The sequence below is a fragment of the Equus caballus genome, chromosome 11 (genome assembly GCF_041296265.1).
Source record: "Equus caballus isolate H_3958 breed thoroughbred chromosome 11, TB-T2T, whole genome shotgun sequence".
NCBI lineage: Eukaryota > Metazoa > Chordata > Mammalia > Perissodactyla > Equidae > Equus > Equus caballus.
The window spans coordinates 32,897,432-32,920,207 of NC_091694.1; the positions used below are offsets into that span (position 1 = coordinate 32,897,432).

Sequence of the window (22,776 nt, forward strand, 5' to 3'; positions counted from 1 at the left end):
TAGAGTACAAAGCAGGTTTTGCATTTGCATGTCTCCACCACTGAAGTCAAAAACCTTATTACTGCTTAATAAGCCCCACCCCTACCCCAACCTGGCCTCCCATGGGGGCATCCCCTTCAGCTTTTGCACTGCGAGAAAACACCCTTGGGATCTGCTCCTGCAGCCTGGTTTCCCAGAGCCAAGGGGACAGGGGCTGTTAGTTCCTCTCTCACAACACTTCTCCCCTGCAGGTGATTACCTGGGCTGAGTGGAGTGCTGACACTAGTAGGTGCATGGTTTATTCTGGGTGTTTTGCATGAGACTTCCTTAAAAGAACCGTCCTGCTCATATGAGATACTAGACAGGTCTTGAATGTCTGTCAATGATCTAAAGAATTAAAAGTACACAGTAGCTGAGAGAAAAAGTTAAGAAAAATCAAACAATATACTGCTGAGAGGTACTTTTTAAGGATGCTCTTGATAAAAATATTTGGCAACAGGCCAGAATTAGAAAATATCTTAGAATGTCTTAAAAAGAATACTAGAGAATATCTTAAAAAGAGATACTAACTTTAAACATTTTTCAACAGCTAAAAATACACTATTTCCATAGATGAAAGTATATTTATGTAGAAAACAAATTTAATCTACTTCAAATATAAACTTATAGTATTATTATCACTGTATTTTCTTGATTGTAAGATGCTATTAGTTTAGATCACATCATCATAACAGCTTTTTGGTGAAAGAAGAAACACACTCATTAAATGTACATGTAAAAATGGGAAGAACGTAGACTCTTACAAACAAGGAAACACTATTCTCCTAAAACCAAGACTTTACACAGCATCCTTAGGCAACACTTTGGTGGCCATACATGTCTTTCTCTTTCACTTCCACTGGTGACTCCTTTAATGTCTCCTCTTGTTCACCTGCAGTACTGTAAGAGAGAAAGTGATAAAATCATATGAATCCCATCAGCAGAGTGCACTAGGTTGGTACAAGGGACCAGTTTATCAGCCCATTGTGAGAAGCAGCAGGAAGGGCACTGAGCTCAGAAGTGGAAAGTTTGGGTTCTGGTCCTGGCTCTACTAATGACCAGCCACATGTTCTCAGGCACCTCTGGGCCTTGCTCTGGACTGCAGTTTCCTATCTAGAGATTCAATAAATACTCTCTAAGAGTCAGCTCATCTGAAATCAGTCAACAATGCTATATGACAGGAGCAAGTTCCTGAGGAAATCAATGGAGCACAGGAACTTGGCTGGGGACGGAGGGTGGAGCAAGGCGCACAGCCATGGGGCCTTACCAACTGTAAGACAGCATCCTGGCATGAAGTATTAGGAGAGGCCAGAGAGGTTTGTGAAAAAAGTTGGCCAGAAAAGAATACCGAAGACAAAACTGACCCACTTCTACTTTAACCAATATTTGGGATTCAACTGCAATACTCTTTAAAGCCTGAATCTCTGATAGAAGGTAGTAATACGGCACAGAACACTCCTGACCAACCCATCATGGACACGGAGCATGAGCTAAAAATGAACTTTTGTTGTTTTAAGCCACTAAAATCTGGGAGTTGTCTGTTACATAGCATCCTCTAGCTTATCCTCACTGATATAGCCACTTACTAACTGTACAACCTTAGGGAAAATACTTACTCTGAACTTTGGTTTTCTTATTGGCAAAATGGAGGTAACAGTATGTATCTCAGAGGGTTGTTATATGAATTAAATTTGACCAAAAAAAGTACCTGGCATATGGTATCTGATTAGGAAATACTAGTTATAATTATTATAGATAAGGAAATTGAGATCCAGATGGGGGAAAGTAAATTGAATGTTATTATACCAGGCACTTTACACCTATTATTACTTTTTCAATTAAATTTTTCATTTTGAGATAACTGTACATTCACTTTAGTTTTAAGAAATACACTTTACCCAGTTTACCTCAATGGTAACATCTTACAAATCGATGGAACAATATCACAACTAAGATATCAACACTGATGTGGTCAAGATACAGAACATTTCCACCATCACAAGGATCCCTTACGTTGCCCTTTTATAGCCACATCTACTTCCCTCCCACTCCCCATCTCTTCTTTAACCCCTGGAAACCACTTACTTGTCCTTTTTTCTATAATCTTATCATTTCAAGAACATTACATAAGTGGAATTATGTACTAAATAACTTTTGGGGATTGTTTTTTCCACTTAACATAACTCTCTGAAGATTTACCCAGGTTGTTGCATGGTCAATAATTTATTCTTTTTTATTGTTGAGTATTCCATGGTACAGATGTACCACAGTCTGCTAAATCATTCGCTTGTTAGCAACATCTGGGTTTCCAGTTTTTGGCTATTATGAACAAAGTTGTTATAAACATTTGTGTATGTGTTTTTGTGTGAACATTCATTTCTCTGGGATAAATGCCCAGGACTTATATTATTACTTTTAATCCCTATGTCAACATTCTTAGTAAGGATTCTTATCCCTATTTTACAAATGGGGAAACAGAAGATAGGGGTTGAGAAACTTGACCAAGGTCACACGGATAGAAAGGCAGAGTCAGGATCTGAATACTGATAATGACTTCGTTTCATGACCCCTCACAATTTTGCTGAACAAGGCCTAACAAGGCTAAGTTGCCCAAAGCTAATTTTTATAACACGGTGGCTAATACGTTTGAAGATGAGCAATATATAAATACAGGGAATTATCATCATTTAACATTACTTCTATGAGTCTGAAACTATGAATAAAATAATAGTACATACCTCCGTATAGGTTGGAAATGAGACTTAGTCAAAACCTCAGCATTCTTTCCAAGGCTTTTTCTCACTTGGAACTTTTCTTCACCTGAAAGAATAAAGTAAACGTATTTTTTTTTACTGAATTTTTTCCAACTCAGATTATTATTTTCATTGCCTAGAATCTCCCTTAGTCTGGTCCAGAATGAGAAATATCTGGATAAACAAAGTACTTCCTAATTGGGTTTGGACTGAGTGCTATAAACGAGGTTTTTGCTCTGAAAGTTTATTTTCCTTGCTCAGAGGGGAGAACTATACTCTGACACTCAGAATACAATCAAGCCATTTACTGGCCTTTCAGTTAGAACTGCACAGTTATTTCTGGAGACAAATGTTGTTTTGTCTTTTCAGGAAGGCAAACTGACCTGGTTCCTGTCAACAGACACCAGGGGGCGTTGAAACCAAGAACTGTTTGTTCACTAAAGATTCAAACAGAAAAACCATTAGCTAGGCATTTTCACAGTGGTAACTACGCCTCTTGGCCATCAAACACCACTTAAAGAGTCGGGGTGGGGTCTTGAGTACTAAAGAGCTAATTCAACTGTCTTCTGTTCTCCTTGACATTAAGTGTCTAAAGTTACTCCTCCCCAATTCTCAGTAAGATACTTTGCAGACCTCTGGGCAGACTGGGCCCGTATCCATTTTCCTTCCCACTAGTGTACTGCTCTGGTTTATAGAGAAGGGGATAGACAGAGCAGCCCGCCATGATGGCAAATGCTCACTATCCCCTTGCCATTCCATAAGTCCAGGTTGTCTGGTGGGCAGTGGGGAGGCCCAGCAGAATAGTGCCACCTTTGGCAGGTACCAAGGAGCTCTGAAACCCCATCAGTGGAGAAGCATTGGGGTTCTTCTTCTTGTGACCCTCTTTCAAATACCTAGAAAGCATAAACACCTAGAAAGCATAAACGAATTCCTAATAAGCACAATTTAGAGCTGGAGCAGAACTTAAAGAGATTTTAGAGCCTGACCCTCTCCTTTACTTTATCCAAGGGAAGAGTGGGGCCCTAGGGTGAAGTGACTTGCCCAAGGTCATGCAAAAAAAATCAGTGGCAGAATTGGGCTTGGACCCCAGCATGTGTCCAGTCATTACCTCTGTTGTATCTCCTGGTGGGGACATATATCAGACCCCTAAGGAAAAAAGGGAAAGGGAAGGGCTGAAAGAAGGAAACAGAGTAGCAATCACCTTCTTCATGTACTTCAGATGTTTGTAGTGAATTACTCCTGGTTTTCTGACCTGCCTGCCCCACAACTTCTCTACCCTACTCAACCCTCTTCCAACCGTAAGTGAAGTGGCCATGTGCAGGTCAGGCTCACACAGAAAGTGTCAGGGGCAGAGGCTCCACGGAAAGAGTGGGTGGCCCAAGACCCAGGTCTGGGGACTTTTAATACATGTTGTCCTGAGCATAACTGTTCATCTAAAAGCTTACAGCTTCTTAAAATGCTCCCCACTGTGACAGAGGCCTGACTCAGATTAGAGATGGAAGCTGGAGCGTGCAGCAGGAGGAAGGGAGTAAGTTCAGAACCCGAGGCTGTCCTGCCTGGGTTCAGAATGTTGAGAAGGGTCGTGCACAGCAACATGGCTTGGCAGGTGGATAACTCTGGTTTTATAATAGATGGCTGCATACTTTAAAAGAGCAAAAGTGAAAAAATTTTTAAATGTCTCCATCAGAACCAGTGGTTCACTTATCTTGCCTTGTGCCACATCCTGGCTGCTGATCCAAGGTTAACTTCCTATGAAACGGAAAGCAACTGCTGTTATAGAGAATCCAAGGCCTCCCAAGGGAAGGATGGTATGTTGACACTGTACCATTGGCTGTTGTTAACTCTTTGCTAAGACGCTAAGCAAGCAAAGCAAAGTGATGGTGGAACTCTGACTTCTGGGGTAGAGAAGGACATGGACATCTAGCTCTAGTCTTTGTTGTGTCAATAACTAGCTGTGTGGCCTGGGCAAATCCCTCAGGTCAGCTCAGTAAAGATAACGGAGTAGCCTGAAATCTAGTTTTCACTAGAGAAAACCAGAGGAAAAAAAGAAGCAACTACTACAACATATGCTCTAAGAACCCAAGAGGAGGTGTAAATAATGATGTGCGGGTGTCATGAGGCCGGTGAGCGGCAGGGGGTTCATTCTAATGAGGGGAAATCATTGAGCCCAAGTTTTCTCATCTGTTTGTTTTCGGTTTTGGGGGGGTTTTTTTTGAGGAACATTAGCCCTGAGCTAACATCTGCTGCCAGTCCTCCTCTTTTTGCTGAGGAAGACTGGCACTGAGCTAACGTGCATGCCCATCTTCCTCTACTTTATATGTGGGATGCCTACCACAGCATAGCGTGCCAAACGGTGCCATGTCTGCACCTGGGATCCTAACCGGTGAACCCTGGGCTGCTGAGAAGCGGAGCATGCGAACGTAACCGCTGTGCCACCGGGCCGGCCCCTGTTGTTTTTTTTTTTAACTTTTCTCATCTGTAAGATGACAGGCCTGGAGAAGGTTCTCTCTAAGGACTGGTCCAGCTCTAAACATCTGTGATCCGACAGAAAGTGAAAGCAAGTGATTCTTAAAGGAATCCGCACTAAGGGTTTATTACCAGAAGCTTGCGGTTGGGCAAACGCATCTTGTATTCCTTCAAAGCCCTCTTCTATGGGACTTGAGGTCTACAAAAGGAGGAAGGAGCAAAGAAATGAGGTTCACTGGAGGCAGACATTATCATCAAAAGGTTGAGAATTTCTTGATGTTCTTAAACCTTGAAAATCTTCACAAGGTTCCCGCATCTTTTATAGAAAAAGAACAAACCTGCTTCGCAGACTCGAAGCACTTATTCGTACCATATGTTCCTCCTCAACAAGCAGTCCTCCCCCACCTCCCATTGTGAGGAGGAATTAATTATACGCCTTTTCCCTTCTTTACATCGTTATCCCCTCCTCACCTCAACCTTACAACAAAGATGTTTTGATTCCTGGGAGCTTTATCAGAGGAGCCCAAGAAGGCTGGAAAAATGGCCCAGACTGCAAAGCTATTCTATGGGGTGAGGAGTCAGAACACCGATTCCTTTGAGGGGAGGCAGGGACTGAAAGGAAGCACCCGGATTTAGGGACCAGGAATGTTCTGTTTCTTGACCTGGGTGCTCGTTACATGAGTGTGTTCGGTTTGTGAAAGATCATGAGCTGTACAATTAAAATCCAGGTACTTTTCTCTATGTTCTAGTTTTTATACAAATGTACATATTATATATATGTACATATATACTTTGTCTTTTTATTAATGATTTTCTTAACATCTCAGTCTGCTCACAGTAAAATCAAGAATGTTTAAAGGATTAATAATGGAAAACTGATCTGAGTTTTCAGAAGCGCAGACAAGAGGAAATTATGCTTTTTGATGAATCACTGAATTCTTCTTGTCAGTCAAATGTTGTGATTGACATGTACATAATTCTCCTTTTCCTCTACCCTACCTTCCATATGGGTAAAAGATCCCAGAAAGGTGGCAGGTTAGGGGTGAGGTGAGGCGGAAATTATATAAGTAAATAAGAGAATCCAAGAATTTCATTTTATAAATGAGAATACTCTGTACAAACAGGTTCTTGCAAAAGCTAGGCAGATCCCAGAGAAAGCCCCAAGTACTAGACAGTCTCATATTTACTGCTGAACCCATGCCTCTATTCCTGGCTCTCCTACCGCTAAAGCTTGGCAGGTAAAGGACTAAATCCTTACATCTGAGGATCGCCAGTTCTTCACACAGAGGAATAACATAGCAGCCTGCCTTCTCTTCCCCACAGGAAGGATATGTGAATCAGGAAATGTGAAGAAAAGTGTTTTTGAAAAAAAAGTACAAAGTGCTGTACAAAAGCAGGAATCACAATTTTGGGAGAAACTGCTTATGACTTTCCTTTCTTAAAAATCTTATTTTTCAGATGTTTTTTCAAAACATGAAAACACTGATAAGTCAACGTTATACACTTTTAGGTATAAGCTATTTTTCTCAATTAAAACAATTTAAAACTAATAAGGTAATGGAGAAAGCTGAAAATGTACTTTACCCCAAACTGTAAATTTTTACCTCTAGAGCTAAGTTTTCTTGAGCTGCCGAGGAGTAAAAATAGTCATATTCTGGAGTTAAAAATTCATCTGTTATGTCCTCAGAAGACTCTGGTGAACAAGTTGATTGCACAGACTGATCCTATTAATAATGGAGGAAATCACTTTTAAGTTGGCGTTCATTGTAAACAAATCCCTTTATAGCTGGATGCAGTGTTAATAATGGATTTATCTAAAATTAGCAGTCAAGTAAACTGGTGCAGGCACGATGGAAAACAGTCTGGAGATTTCTCAAAAAATTACAAATAGAAATCCCATTACTGGGTTTTATCCAAAGAAGATGAAATAAAAAATACAAAGAGGTCTATGCATCCCTATGTTTACTGCAGCACTATTCACAATAACCAAGATGTGGAAGCTACGCAAGTGCCCATCGACTGATGATGGGATAAAGAAGATGTGGTATATATACAATGGGATACTTCTCAGCCATAAAAAAGACAAAATCGTGCCATTTGCAACAACATGGATGGACCTTGAGGGTATTAAGTTAAGTGAAATAAGCCAGATAGAGAAAGACAAACACTATAAGATTTCACTCATATGTGAAAGATAAACAAATACATGAATAAGGAGAACAGATTAGTGGTTACCAGAGGGGAAGGTGGCAGGGGATAGGGCGAAAGGGATAATGGGGCACACATGTATAGTGACAGATAAAAACTAGACTACTGAGGGTGAGCAAGATGCAGTCTATACAGAAACTGACATATAATAATGTACACCAGAAATTACACAGTTATAAGCATACGCACCTCTACCTCTGCTCTCCCTCCCCATAGGGAGCTGAGAACACCCTGAAGCAGGTGTGGTGAATGACAATCTTGAGTCTCAGGATCCTCATCTGCACAATGGAAGTTGGGGGAGGTGAGGTGACCTCTCTGCTCTAAAATTTCCAGAAAGAAGAAAGGCCCTGGACCACTAAAGCTGGGGACATAATTTAAACACCCTGATCCTCAAGGGCACAGACACAGTCCACGTGTTGGCATCATCTTCCAGATGAGGAGGCTGAGGCTGCTCAGAACTGGGACCCTCAGGTATTCCAGTTTAAAGGCAAGTGAAGGAGCATGATTTTAAAAATAGCAATGCAATCTCAATAATAAAAGTAAAATTAAAAAGTTAAAAATAACAGTTATTTCTTCAGCATCTCCAATCTATCCCTTCCTTTTCTGCTTATGTCTACACTCAGGCCCTGATCACCACATGGCAGACAACTGGCTCCTGTCCTCACCTTCAATCATCCCTTTGCAGATGTTTGTGGTTTATTTCCTTGGACACTGCTTTTATCACACGCTTCCCCTTCTGTGCCCTTAGCACCTGCTTTCCTTTACCTCTCACATCACAGTGAAATTTCCTAGACAAGCTTGGCCTTGCATACCTTCCCCACTTCCCTCACAGATCTGCTTCTCCAGTCAAGCCAGTCTGCTTATGTGGCAGGTCCTTCCAGCCCTCACATGAGAGAAAGAATTAATTGTCCTGTGAGTGGCTTGTGTGCTATGATTAAATACAATAGCACGTGCTCCAAAGACTTCAAATATTATCACAATTGTATTTCTACATTGTTTCATTCTCAATTACTATTTATATTCTTTAAACGATTATGGCCCCATGTCAATGATGATTAAAAAAAACAAACTGTGGTTCCTTTAGTGTGGCTGGACTATGGCCCAACTGCATACTTCTAGAATGTGCTAAACCCCTGAAGCAAGGTTGTAACCTCAATGCAAATGCTAGGAAATGACTGGACCCCACAGATCCTGCTGAGGGACAGTTGTCAGGCATTAACAGACTCCTTCCACTGGGTTGAGAGCTGAATTTGGGTCTTCGAGAACATTCCAGGTGAAGGCACTCTCACACAACCTGTCTTTGTTTCTCCTACTCCAATCTGACCTCAGTCATGAGCTTTGGTATTTGACTTCACACTGTGCTTTAACAGTTGGTCTTGTCTACCCAGCTAGACAGAAAGCTAGAACCTGACACTTGTCTGTGTTTTCCCCAAGCTCCAGGATACATGATGCTTTGAGTTGAACTGACTCAAAAACTATTAGGCAGGGAGGAAAGACTTCTTCATTCATGTCAGAAACCTGAGGGCACATGCTCCAACAAAAAAGAACTACTACAGAAATTGTTTCAATGTCATAATCCTCAGCTCTACTTTATTAGGTCCTTGTGTCCAACTTGGCTCTCCAGGCCATCTTACTTACGCTGTAAGATTTCTCAATGACCACAGATGCATCAGAACTTGCTTGAAAGACTTCACTATGCTCTGGCTGCTCATTTTTCCTGAGGGACGGGTGCCTGATACCTAATGATTATAACACAATCAGGGCCAAAGTCATTCAGTGACACTCATGGCATGGGAGGGGCAAAGGGCAATGTGAGAGAAGAGATGGAAGCATAGTCTGCCAAGGGTGGCCATGTCTCACATGTCAGATTCAGTCTAGAAAGCAGAGACTGTTAGTTTAGCCTTGCCCCAGCACATAGCCCTGGATCATCACTCTTTTGTTTATCCATTCAACAGTGATGGGGGACGGCCCAGTGGCGCAGTGGGTAAGTGCACACATTCTACTTCGGCAGGCAGGGGTTTGCCGGTTCAGATCCCAGGTACGGACATGGCACCGCTTGGCAAGCCATGCTGTGGTAGGCGTCCCACAAATCAAGTACAGGAAGATGGGCACGGATGTTAGCTCAGGGCCAGTCTTCCTCAGCAAAAAGAGGAGGATTGGCAGCGGATGTTAGCTCAGGGCTAATCTTCCTCAAAAAAAAAAAAAAGTGATGCTTGACAAGGAACAGATTCTAAATACCAAAAACATCCAAGCCAATATGACCTCAATAAAATAATTTTTTTAAAAACCAAGCCAAGAGATTTTCTACCTAAGATAAATGATAATTTTAGATGTACTTTTCTTTAACTTGCAAACAACTGTGAAATGATATCCATGACCTGACTGCAAGCAAATACCAAGTGGAAACACATACCTTCAGTTTTAACTTGAAAATCTATAAAAGTGGTAACAGCAAATGTCATTTGTCTCTAGGTTTCTCTGGCATAGACTCTCTGGGAGCCAGCGGAATTTTTCCAGCTCAAAATGCAATGCAAATAAATGGGCGGCAGAGAGTGGGTGTCCACCACTGCCCTCAGTTAAAAGATTCCATTCCTTGCCAGGTTAAATTCAGGACCAGGGTCAGTGTACGGAGATTATTTTACTTCCTTTGGTCAAAGGGGTCTGCTCCAGTAATAAAAAAATTCATGAATCTCTGGATTTCTTTACCTGTGGGAAGGACAGCGGGATCAAAAGGGTATGCTGCTTTCCCCTGGAATTCAAGGTCCCCAGACAGACTGGAAAGGAGAGAAGACCAAGCAAAGAAAATATTCCAGGAAGTTTACTTATTTTTGAGAGCTGATAACTTGATAGAGCTCACCTATGTCAATTCTTCCAAGTGAACTTACCAGTGAAGCTTCGAGGCCCAGACTGTCTGCCATGCTGGTCACTGTCATGGTCACTGTGGCCTGTTTTGTCAAACTTGACACTTCCTCCTGGCTCATCATTTTTCCTGGGATACTCTGCAACTTGCTGCCAGTCCACATTCTCAGGTTCCATAATGGGGGGCTGCAGCAGGGGATCAGGCTCATTTCCAGCCTCATTCTCTAAAGTCAAACCACTCCGAGGATGCCAAGGAGGTACTGCCAGCTGCCCAGTAGCTGCTTTCTCTGCTATTTCTTTCACCTCCACTGAATATAAGAGAAAGCAGCATTTAAAACAGCACTGTGAACATTGGAAACAAAAGCTTTTGATTTTTAAAGAGCTACGTAATACTTTTATAGCTCATATTGGCATAATAACTGCCTCTTTAGAATTGTATCATCCTTAGGCTTGCCCTGTTTGGCCTCAAGGGAAGCAGAGGAGAGAACTGACGAGAGTGAGGGAAGGGCACAATTTCAGTTAGTTACAGCCCTTGTGGCTGAATTCCAGAATGGAAGGCAGCAGAAAACTTGCAGATGGACCTTCTTGCTATGAAGATTTTACAAGAAAATGACATCTGAAGCCCCAGTCTGCAGAGACTAATGGAAAAGAATCTATTTGAGTTTACCTAGCCTTTCTCGACCACACTGAGCTCACGTGCTGGGAGTGTATATGTATGTGTATGTTTTCATTCCAAATGTTCTATACTTTTGCCAATGTTACTTAGCATTAGTATTAGAAAACACAGATACCGTACGTATCCTTTTGAGCTTACAAGATAAAACTTCGTACAAAAGGATAATGTCCACAAGATATGTGAAAGTGACATTGCATGCACTCTACTTTAATAATGTTATATATTAAATATCTATATCATTTATTTTTTACTACACCTGTTATATAATATACATTAATATATATGATAGGAATATTTCCTATATCGTCTAGAAATGAAAAGAACATTTCTCTTCTGCAGTTTGTAATCAGAAAGGCCTTACTTTTAAAATGGAATGATCTAACAAAAGAAAAGAACGTGGGAGGACGTTGCAATACAGGCTGTATACTTAGAAGTAACAACCAGGTTAGAAATATACTTTCAATTTCATTTTGTCCAACAGAAGCTATGATTTTATACTCACTTTTCCATTTTAAGTGTACCTCTCCACTATCTTCATTATTTCTTGACTTTGCATTACAGATTTCAGAAGACACAGATTCCATACTGATCCTAAATTGCATGGGTTTTTTGGGGGTGAGTGGAGTGGGGTGAACACAAACACATCAGTTTGCTCAAGTTCTTGACACAAGCCAGAGTCCACCAGCCCACCCAGAGGACTGCCCCTGCTCTCGGAGCCTGGGGTTGCACTGACTCCTGCCCACCACCAGAGGGCGCAGACTCGCCAAGGTTCAGCCCGCAAGACTCACGCAGAGCCCTGGCCAGGGCTGGATGACATGGGAGGTCCCTGCTGGCGGCTTGACGTGGTGAAGAGTACACTACTTAGCTGTGACACTTTGGCTTGGGCACTGGCCTCACTAGGCCTTCCCTGGCTAAGAAATGAAAGGACTGGGTTAGAAGATCTCTAAGGCTTTTTTCAGTTTCCAAGTTCAGATTTCACGATTCTAAAAGTGTTCTTGGGAAATTTTCAGAGGTAGAAGAAACCCACAATTGAAATGAAGTTTCACCAGACAGAATTCTGGTCCTTGGGCTGTTGCCAAGCACCCCCCACAATGCCACAGAATACAGGTGATGATTCAGTAACTGTTCCTACCCTTTGATCAGAATTCTCTGGTAACAGGCCCACCTGCATACCAGTGATAGCACAACAACTAACATTTATAAAGATGGTCTTAAGGCACCACACATTCTCAAGAACATTCAGGGACCTTCAGCCTAGTTTCACTGAGTTGCAGATTCTGATCGGTCACTAGCTAGCTGTCTGACTTTGGCAAACTTCAATCTCTTTGAGTCAAGGTTTTCTCATCTGCAAAACAAGGGAGTGTCTTTTCCTCTAAATATCCCATGATTATATATATTTTATCATCTATTAAACTAACTCTTTGAAAATGTGTGATCTGTAGCACATGTATGAATTCCCTGTTATCCAGAATGCCCTACTCTCCTGCTGGACCAGAGAGACTACTGACTCAGAAAGGTCAGATCTGATCAACTACTTTAAAGAGCAATTTGGCAACAGCTATCAAGAATCTTTAAAATGTTCGAACCCTTTGACCTAGTAACTCTGCTTCTGGGACTCTATCAAGGACATAACCCAAAACGCAGAAGAAGCTTTATTAACAAGTCACTTTGGCCCTATTCCTAACAGAACAAAGAATAAAACCTAAAATTCAACAACGGAGAGGAAATCCAACAATTTCAAAGTAAATTTACAGGGTGTTTTTTAATAACATGGGATAATGCTCATGTTCTAATGTAAAGTGAAAAAAATCAGGATACAAAATTTCCTTCACATATATAATTAAAATTTAATTTTTTTAAGGCATACAAAAAGACTAGGTATATTGGTAGCAAAATATTAAACTTTTCTTTGGTCTGTTCTTTTTTTCTTTTGGGAGAAGAGGGTGGAGCCAGGCAGGGGAGCCACAACTACGGCTTCTGCTTTCTCATCCAATAGCATACCATCACCGCATCCGCTTCTATCAATGATGTGAGTGCTCAACTCTCTGATGCCAGTAAGGTGGTCCTTCACTAAGTCCCTTCGTAAGGGTAAAATACACTAATCTAAAATGTCTGGGCATTTTCCTTGATTCTCCCTTAATGTATCTTTTTACCAACATGAAAGGAACAGCACACTCTTGTCATTAGTCTCAGTCACCACTTGGGGGAAGAGAACAAAAAACTGTTTTCCAGGAGAACTGACTTCAGAGCTGTGGATTAACGCTGCCATTTAATCACAGAAAAGAAAAACTAAAATCAATATACTAGTCTATCTTGAAAAACATTTATCACTCCTTTAACAATTCCCCCTATGCAAAATAAAATTTGTTTTACCTAAGTTCTTAAAAACCTAGTGTACACATATACTCTCCTTCCAGCGATTTGTGCTGAAGCCAATTCATTTAGTTGATCTAGCTGGAAATCAGAGCCCCAGGACAATTGTGATATTTCTCAACCCCCTCTTTGTCCCCCAGCGTCAGTGACACTTATCTTGAACAACACTGGTTTCTGAATAGTCTGGTTTCTGGAGCACTGGCAAATGGAATACCTGGCTTTTTTTTTTTTAATAAGATAAACAATCTGGGCACTTTGGGAAAGGCAAGATGCTTTGTTTTTGACAACTGATGAGTTCTGTTTAACCTGCTAGCCACTGACCTTTCATGTCTCCTACAAGTATCCATTACACTGCTCTTTTTGCTCACTTAATGGAGAGAACCTGCCAAGATCTGCTTCTGTGTTACTATTCTGCATCTCTCACAATCTCTTTGTCACTGGACATATGAAGATCATTAAGTGGCCTCAGGGTCACATGGGAGTCTAAAGGCATGGTAACACAAAAAACAATAAAATGTTAACCCACCTGTTGATATTTTGGTTCCTATTTCTTTCCAAACTGTCCTTCGCTCCTTGAGGGGGCTGAACTTGTTCACTTCTGCTCTGTTTTCCAGGGCCACAAAGAGTTGGCAGCTTAGAAAGCGGTAAACAGGTTTTAATGCTTTGAAGAAATTCCTCTTCTCTTCACTCTCACATTCCATTTTTAAAGCCATTCTTGCCAAATGTAGAAATAACTCTATCTACCAAGATGATTCCCCTGCATGTTTCATATCTAGTAACTCATTTCTGAGCTAGAGGCCTTTACGTAGAAACGTTGGCCCCCAGGAACACAGTCCAGACAGGGAGCAAGTAAAGAACGAGCTGATAACATATACATCAAAAATCCAAAAACTTTCCCCTATATTATTATTAAGCCCCCAGACCCTGGGTTCTAGTCTAATCCTTACTCAGACTAACCTCATAGAGTCTTGTGCTTCAGTTTCCTCATCCATACAACAGGGACAATAACATCTGCCTGAATCCACCAGGCGGATGTTATGAAAACAAAACAACAAAGGCTACAATACTTTGGAAATTATATACACAAAATAAATTAAAGCCTATGTCCTTTATCCAAAAGAGAGACTTCTAGATCTGCTTATTCCAATTTTAACAAACTTAATTATATTTCCTAACCTACAGCAAATTAAGGCAACAAATGTTGGGTTTGGGGATGGCAGCAAGATGCCTAAAAGTGAGAGAATACATAAAAACAATCATAACTTCCCCAAAGTATAAGCTCAGAGGCTGCCTGGAGGGAAAGACTCCTCAGCAGGGGCTGAAGGCGGCACTGCATCATGGAGCACCACAAGAACAGATGTTCAGAAAAACGTCATAGTCACCAAGGAAAGGTTAGAATATACTTAGAATATATTCAAAATAGGTATTTAGAATAATGGGAAGTTTGTAATGTTTTCATTATGATTAAAAATTTAAAAACTGAGGAATTAAACGAAGGAATTTCAATTGTCTGAAACATTCGCTTAGGTGAAAATGCCTTATTCCTTGATTAGGCTAGAAAACCAGGGTGGATTTTTAAATAAAAATTAAATATGGTATAATTGTTTTATACATAGATGCACTGGTAGATGGTTTCCAACAACGGCTGCCATCAATTCCTTCCCTCTCTCTGTCCACATGGACACTCAAGAGATAGAGTCTATTTCCTTCCCCTTGAATCTGGGCTGGCCTTGGGACTTTGACCAATGGAAAGTGGCAGAAGAGACATTATCCTAAGGCCGCAAGTAGTTTTTAAGAGGCCTGGCAGCTTCAGCTTTCACTTGGCAAACTAGCTGCCATGCTGTGGAGAAGCGTGAGTGAGACTATTTAGTGAATGATATGAAGCCAACTGCAGAGACAGGCCACCTGGAGGAGCCCAAGGCAGCAGACACATAAGTGAAGCCTTCTTGGGCCTTCTTGTCCAGCCCAGTCTCCAGGTGACTGCAGTCAAAGGAGTGATCGCAGGCTGTGCCACATGGAGTGGAAGAATCATCCAGGTAAGCCCTGTCATATTCCTGACCCACAAAATTGTGAGAAATAATAAACCATTGTTATTTTAAGCCACTAAATTTGGGGGGTTTTTTGTTGTTGTTGTTGTTACACAGCAATAGATAACCAAAACATAATATACAAGAAAAGTTATTTCTAATAGTTTTCTAGCAAACTTTAATTTTCCACAGAAACAGAAATATCAGAGTCTAAATAAATTCTTTGTGCCTTCTTTTTATACAAAAACAAATGCCAGTGCTTTTCTAAATGTTCTAAGTGAGGAGTGAAGGCTCACTGAAATTCAGTAGGCGACAGTGAAAGAACACTAGATCAGGAGTCAGGAAACCTGCCCCTAACCAGCTGTGGGCCTTGGCAAGGCGTGGGGGTAGTGGAAGCTGTCTGCCCAGTGCAGGCAATACGGGGGTACACTGTAGGTGGAAAATTTTAAAACAGCAATAAAACCCATTAAAAGTTGGCCTGCTTTTTATCACCATGAGGCAGCCATTCTAAACAATTTCAGTAATTAAATCCTCCTTCCAGTGGGGCCGACCTCTCCTACTCCACCACCATCTCGCTAACAACAATGAACCTAGGGAAGTTTAAGTCACTGAGCTTGAGGTTCACTCTGTAAAATGATAGAGTTGATCCATCTTCAAAATTCTGTGATTCAAGAGGCAGCCAGCTCTATGTGTGTACTTGTTCAGGTTTATTTATTCACCTCCTCAATGACCATTTATCGAGCACCTTTTTTTTTTTTTTTAAGGAAGATTAGCCCTGAGCTAACATCTGCTGCCAATCCTTCTCTTTTTGCTGAGGAAGACTGGCCCTGAGCTAACATCCGTGCCCATCTTCCTGTACTTGATATGTGGGACACCTACCACAGCATGGCTTGCCAAGGGGTGCCATGTCTGCACCCAGGATCCGAACTGGTGAACCCCAGGCCGCCAAAGCAGAACGTGCCCACTTAACTGCTGTGCCACCGGGCTGGCCCCTATCGAGTACCTTCTAATTGTTAGGAACCATGCCACAGTTTAGGACAAAGAATGTCTAAGACCTAAGCCCTGTCCTCAAGGAGCTCAGGGAGGAGCCACTCTGCAATCTCACTAAGCCTCAAACTAAACCTCCAGGGTCAGTTCCCCTGGTGTCTTCTCACCTCCTCTAAGGCATCTTCTTTGACCACCAGGTCCCTCTGTCCCCAACTAGTGTTTAAGCTACTCATAGATAGAGCTTGTGGTTCATTCACCATCATATCCCATAGTCTAATATACTGCCTCTGGCTCTATAAGTGTTTGCTAAATGAGTGAATGAATGAATAAGCAATTTAGAATGGGGATTAATAGCTGCCCAAGATACCATATTTAGTAAGCTGATCCATGTAAAATTGTCAATACTTGATTATTTTGACCTATAAAACAGCAATTTCATATGGTTCAACTTGATGCACAGAGTTTACAGAGAAGGACATGGGGCTGTGTGTTGGGTTTGGAACAGGAGGTGAAGAGTATCTACCTTGGAATTCCATCCTAGAGGCCTTATTTCTCAAAGCCAAGAGGACCCCACTATGAGTTGGTTATCTTTATATGTCAGTCCTTGCACACAGGTTAGGGGCAATGTTAAACCCGGCTCCAGGTCCTGTTCAGGCTTCCCTGCCTCCCACTTCTTAGCTTTACCTGATGGCTCTTCTCTGACTGATCCCCAGTGCTTTCTTCAGAGACTTGAGTGAAAGGTTTCCAGCCACAGCCACTTCTTTTCCTGGACCTTTTGCCAAAATGTCCCCCTTCAAAGTCTCTCACTGTTCTTGAAGACCTTGCTAAAGTCAAGCAATTGCCACCAGTGTCTGGCTGCTGGCCCCCTGACAGCTGCATGACAGGAGGAACATAGCTTAAAGCTGGGGGGCCCAGGGCTGAAGGCAAGTCACAGACGTTTGCAAACTCTCTTGAAGAGGCCCACAGAGACTTGCGCTCCTCCTGCTCCTTCTGTATCATCTCAAGCTTATCTATTTTCTGTTGGGTATTCCTTAGCAAATCAGCATTCTGGTGCATTAACATCTGTGAAATCTTTAGATTCAGCACACACTTACTGATGTACTCCTCAGTCATGGACCTGTTGCTCACATTGCCCTCGGCTTCTCTGGCTGGCTCAGGTAGGCTGAGGGAACTAAGAGAACCATTTTGCCAGTCTAAGTCCTCAAAGGAGAGCTCTGTGTCAGCTTCTGAAGAGCTCTCATCCTCATTGCAAAAACAGCATGCCTCTCTCTCCATCTTTTCCAACTCTTCTTCCATGGACTTCAGTTCATCTACCTGGTTTGGTCTAGCTCCCTCAAAAGATGAACCAGCTCCTGCGGACTCTTCCTCTTTCTCATCTCCCATGTCCAGGCAGCTTGAGTAGATTTCATTGATTTCGAAGCTGCAGAGGCTTGCCTGACCTGGGCTGGGGCTCCTGGCCTCTTCCACCACAGAACAAGCAGGAGAAGCAGTCTCTTGGTTCTGCGTCTCCTTGGCCATCAGACTTGAATCTGGAACCTGAGGATCTGGTGCTGCTTTCTCGGTGGGAGAAGAGCGACCCCTTGGTGAATGAAGCTGACTGCCTGTTGAAAAGAGCAGCAACATGCAGCTGATTAAAGTGATCACACGCAGCAGCTAAGCAGCCCTGGCTAGTTGCTTGAGCGGCATGAGAATGCAGAAAGAAGCTTTTTATTTTCCCACTCCCTTCCCAGGTGTGGAAGACTACCAGATACATTCACAGAGAGTGAGAGGGTATTTCTAACCTAGGTGAAAGTTCCCATTTTGATGTGGGTTGAGACAGAAAATTTGGAAGGGATCAAACCCTGGGAGAAATGTTCTACGATTAAGTTATAGTATGTTCAAAACATGCATAACTGTCAGGACATGTAAATTATAGGCCCCTGAATCTTAAGGACTAAATACATAGCTGTTGTTGTTGTTGTTGTTGAGGATGATTGGCCCTGAGCTAATATCTTTGCCAATCTCCCTCTATTTTGTATGTGGGACACTGCCACAGCATGGCTTGATGAGCAGTGTGTAGGTCTGCGGCTGAGATCTGAACCAGTGAACCCTGGGCTACTGAAGCAGAGTGCGCAAAATTAACCACTAGACCACTGGGCTGGGCTGGCCCCCAATTCATGCCTTTTCATGTCAGTTAAAATTATACTCTTGGTGAGAATCTGATAGAAGCAGTGAAGACACTGCCCAAGAAACTATTGCATCATGGGAGGGATTTGTTGTTAGTGTCATCGAGTTGATTCTGAGTCCTAGCGATCCTGTGTACAGCAGAGCAGAACCTTGCCCAGTCTTTTTGTGCCATTCTCTCACCTTCTGGCGCTACATGAGACAATGCTCCACTGCTATTCATAGAGTTTTCATGGCCAATTTTTTGGGAAGTAGATGGCCAGGTCCTTCTTCCTACTCTGTCTAGTCTGGAAGCTCCACTAAAACCTGTCCACCATGGGTGACCCTGCTGGTATTTGAAATACTGGTGGCATAGCTTTCACCATCACAGCAACATACAGCCTCCACAATATGACAATTGAGAAATGGTGGTGTGGTTCCCTGACTGGGAAATGAACTTGGGCTACAGTGGCAAGAGTGTTGAATCTTAACTACTAGACCACCAGGGCTGGTTCCCCATGGGAGAGATAATACCTCAAAAAATACTGCCAGGACTGAACGCCCCTGGTTGATGGTGTACAGAGAGAGAGAACGAGGAGAACAGGGATAGAGGACACAAAGTAACGAGAGCTTGGAGGATCATTCTGGAGGCCTCCAGTCCTGTCCAAAGACAATCAGAGAGAATGGTCAGTTGGCTGGAATCGGAAAGCCTGGGTTCCAGATCTGCAAGAAGCCTGGAATCCTGAGCAAGCCACCTCTCTGAACCTTAGTTTTCTCATCTGGAAGATGAGGGCATTAAGTCAGATGATTGCAAGGTTCCTTCCAGCTCTGAATTCTAAAGGCTTCCAAGTGCACTAAAAAGCAGTAAGGCTACAGGAAAAAGTCTGGGATGAAACACAGAAATGTTAACAAATTATTTCTAAGTGGCAGAATTAAAATGGTAAGTAATTTCCTTATTCGTACTCTTTCAAATTTTCTATAATGAACAGATAATAGTTTTAAATTAAAAAATCATCATTTTTATTTGTGAAGCAATTAGATAAATTCCTAAAAGTAATCATGCTAGAAATAAACCAGTTGTTACTGCTTAGTTCTGGATCCAACCAAAGTGTAAATGGAGTCCAAAAGGTTGAACTTATTTATTTAAGGATCTTGATTATTCCCTAAGTCATGCATCTTTTCCCAGTATAAGTTACAGGTACAGTTTAGAGGAGCTGCCTAGTTGCACCTGGTGATTCTCAGAACACATTTACATCAAAACCTGTGGGTTAAAGCCATACCCATTTCCTTCAGCTCTTTTATTTCCAAGTCAGAGGTCTCTTTTGGATGTTCTGAAGTCAGTCCTAGATAGACATTAACATCAGGATGGAGTTCATATCTCTGAACCCTGGGGCTCACGGTTGGCTGAGTTCTCTGGGCTCCAATAAAATCCTGAAACAAGGGAAATACTGTCAAGGACAGATCTGCAATCATCTGACTGTCACTGGCGTTTCAGAAACAGATCTAGGTATCAAATAAAGTCCCTCTCATTCCTGTTGGGTAGACTAACTGTAGTCCTAATTAGTTAATTCACTGTTATCACCAATATTTAAAAAGGAATAACAGTAGCCGCCATTCACTGAATTGCACTCTGTGCCTACACGACGCGCCCCCACTGTGTGTGGGCCCTCCACAACCTCCCTCCTCAGTGCCCTGCTGTCCTCACCAAGTTAAGCAGTTAGGTTTTTCTCAGGAACACAGAAAGAGCGCAATGAAATGAGGATTCCAAAACTTCTTACAACTTGGTCTCGAACTCGTTGTTCCCCTGAGATGGGTGAGCAAAACTAACAACTTCAGAGCTTACCTTTAAGTCATTCTTCAGAATATACCGGATGTCCTGAAGGTTCATAGTTCGGTCCTTCTGCTTGACCTGGATGCCTGACTTAACAATATCGTAATAAGGTTTTGGAAGCCTGACATCAGCTTCTAAATACTTTCCCAAGACTATAGCATCTTTAATAACTGAGCCATCTAAGCCATTCCAAGGTATGTTATCTGTTAAGGAAAGAGTCATAGGGAAGAGTAACATTAAGAAATCAGAAGAAATTGGGTAAGCTTAGTCAAGTCACTCAAACTCTTTAAACATTAATTTCTCTCTGCTGAAAAACTACCTGGAAGTCCAACAACAAACAAGAAGCCACTTTACCTATTTACCAGGGAAATCTCTGCTGCAGAGACAGAAAAAAGTTGTATCAGAATCATGTATACATGGACTCCCCACTGGCAGACCTGGGGACCATAAGGGAATGCTTCAAGGCATAAAGCTGGGTTGCCAAACGCACTCATCTCATGGAAAGTGTGGTATTGCCTCTGAGACTATAAACACTGCTGAATGGAGGCTGACTCTCACCCCCTCAAGAGAAGATGGCTTTACAGTGTGTGTATGTGCGTGCGTATGTCCCTCTCTTGAAAGATTCCTTCTGTCTTCAAATATGTGATCACTTCCTTCACATTAGAGTCCTGTATGTTTGGAAAGGTTTCTATTTCTTTCAAGTGACACTGTTATATGGACACTGGAACCTGCACGTATTTTATTTCATGGTTTACTTTTCAGAGGCCAGTCTTTTCCCCTCATTTACGAGTTCTTAACGGGCACCTTACAGAGACCTCTAAGCACTGACAGTAATCTTCAGTTTAAAATCTTTGCTTGGGGGCCGGCCCTGTGGCCGAGTAGTTAAGTTCGCGTGCTCCGCTTTGGCAGCCCAGGGTTTCAGCAGTTCAGATCCTGGGCACGAACGTGGCACCGTTTATCAGGCCATGCTGAGGCAGCGCCCCACATGCCACAACCAGAAGGACCCACAACTAAAATAAACAACTACGTACTGGGGGGGATTTGGGGAGAAAAAGCAGAAATAAATAAATAAAACCTTTGCTGGGATTAAATGCACTAGCACTGACTGACACGCCAAAAGGTGGGCTTTGCTGAGTCTTAAAGAACAGGTTAAAAGAGAAAGATTTCCAGGAGATCATCTTATATCTTCCATAAGCACAAAGAGGTTTCTTTGAAGAAATCTCTTTTTTCTACGTCCTGCATTTCCATAAAACTAAGTAACTGTTGGAGGAAAAAAAAAAAATCCCACCTAAGAATAGGGACTTTGGTCACCGTCAATGTGTTCTTTGATCTACCTGTTAAAATCTCCTGTATGATCACAGAAAAGCTGTAGATGTCCGACTTCACCGTGGCTGCCTTCTGTAGGATCACCTCCGGGGCCGCCCAGTTATACAGCTGGGTGGGGAGGGGCACTCGAGTCAGGTCCCTATGGACACCTCCATCCTGGCTACAGAAGGAAACACAAGGTAAGGCTCATGTCTTAAAAGATAAGTGTGATTACCCCACAGCACGTTCGTGAAACATTTGCCTCTGAAGACTGGCAACCTCCCTGAGCTTCTATAAACCCAGCTAGAACTTGAGCTAACCCACACTGCCAGCTGTTCCAACACTTGCAAATTCCTTACTGTTCCTACCTGAGCAGGCCCTGCCCACCCTTCCACCTCTTCTGGCAGCTCTCTCCTCATTCACCCCACCCAAGTCACAGGAGCCCTTCTTTCAGTTTCTCCAACATGCCAAGCACATCACCACTTCAGGTCTTTGCACTGGTGACTTCTGCGTGGCACACTCTACCCACAGATCCTAGTACAACTGGCTGCTTCTTATAACTAAGGTATTAGCTCAAAAATCACCTCCTCAGAGAGGCCTTCCCCGACCAACTAAAGTAGTCCCATTTTATCAGCTTCAGAGCACTTATTACCTGAATTTCTTGTTCGTGTATTTATTGTTTATCTGTCTCCCCTCCAGCTCCATGTGGGTAGGCACTGTATCTGTCTTTTATATCACTCTATCTCTAAATTTACACCAGGACCTCAAGGCTTACTTTTGAATAAATGAATCTAAGACTTTTTCCAGACCACTCCTCAGGCCCCATCTGCTTTATCAAAGCCTTCTGGGACTCCTCCAACTCCTCGCAATGGCTTCTTTTCTGAACTCTGCCCTCTTGGGAATGAGCTTTCAGTTTAGCACTCAAAAGTTCACTGATTTGCTTGAATAACTCAGCTTCCCAACCAGACTCCTTGAGAGTGTCCTAAATGTCTTCTGGGCTAACAAGAATCCTAGGGCAAGGTCAGCGCTAACTTCTGCCCACAGCTGTCATGAGCATCAGATGAGATCATGTGTGTGGAAACACTCTGTGAGCTATAAAGCCTCATGCAAATAAGGAATTAACACGACATT

At 42.4% G+C, this 22,776-nt stretch overlaps 1 protein-coding gene across 26 annotated transcripts in view; it reads right to left on the bottom strand.

Moving 5' to 3' along the window:
* The window catches only part of TEX14 (testis expressed 14, intercellular bridge forming factor), a 159,712-nt gene that overhangs the window by 13,930 nt on the left and 123,006 nt on the right, over nt 1-22,776 (bottom strand). For 21 of the 26 annotated variants that reach the window (XR_011423251.1, XR_011423253.1, XR_011423252.1 and 18 more), the window contains 14 exons: nt 21,675-21,826; nt 20,353-20,543; nt 19,790-19,940; nt 17,052-17,968; nt 13,880-13,986; nt 11,769-11,891; nt 11,483-11,571; nt 10,331-10,612; nt 9,084-9,184; nt 6,842-6,961; nt 5,370-5,436; nt 2,757-2,838; nt 856-918; nt 239-366 (listed from right to left, as the gene is read on the bottom strand). Coding sequence is in view for 23 of the 26 variants with exons in the window: in XM_023652898.2 (XP_023508666.1) it covers nt 239-366; nt 856-918; nt 2,757-2,838; nt 5,370-5,436; nt 6,842-6,961; nt 9,084-9,184; nt 10,331-10,612; nt 11,483-11,571; nt 11,769-11,891; nt 13,880-13,986; nt 17,052-17,968; nt 19,790-19,940; nt 20,353-20,543; nt 21,675-21,826 (2,573 nt within the window). In the remaining 3 variants the exon portion in view is untranslated. The remainder of the gene's footprint in view (nt 1-238; nt 367-855; nt 919-2,756; nt 2,839-5,369; nt 5,437-6,841; nt 6,962-9,083; nt 9,185-10,330; nt 10,613-11,482; nt 11,572-11,768; nt 11,892-13,879; nt 13,987-17,051; nt 17,969-19,789; nt 19,941-20,352; nt 20,544-21,674; nt 21,827-22,776) is intronic. The other 5 variants (XM_070227477.1, XM_070227476.1, XM_070227492.1 and 2 more) reach the window with 1 other exon arrangement.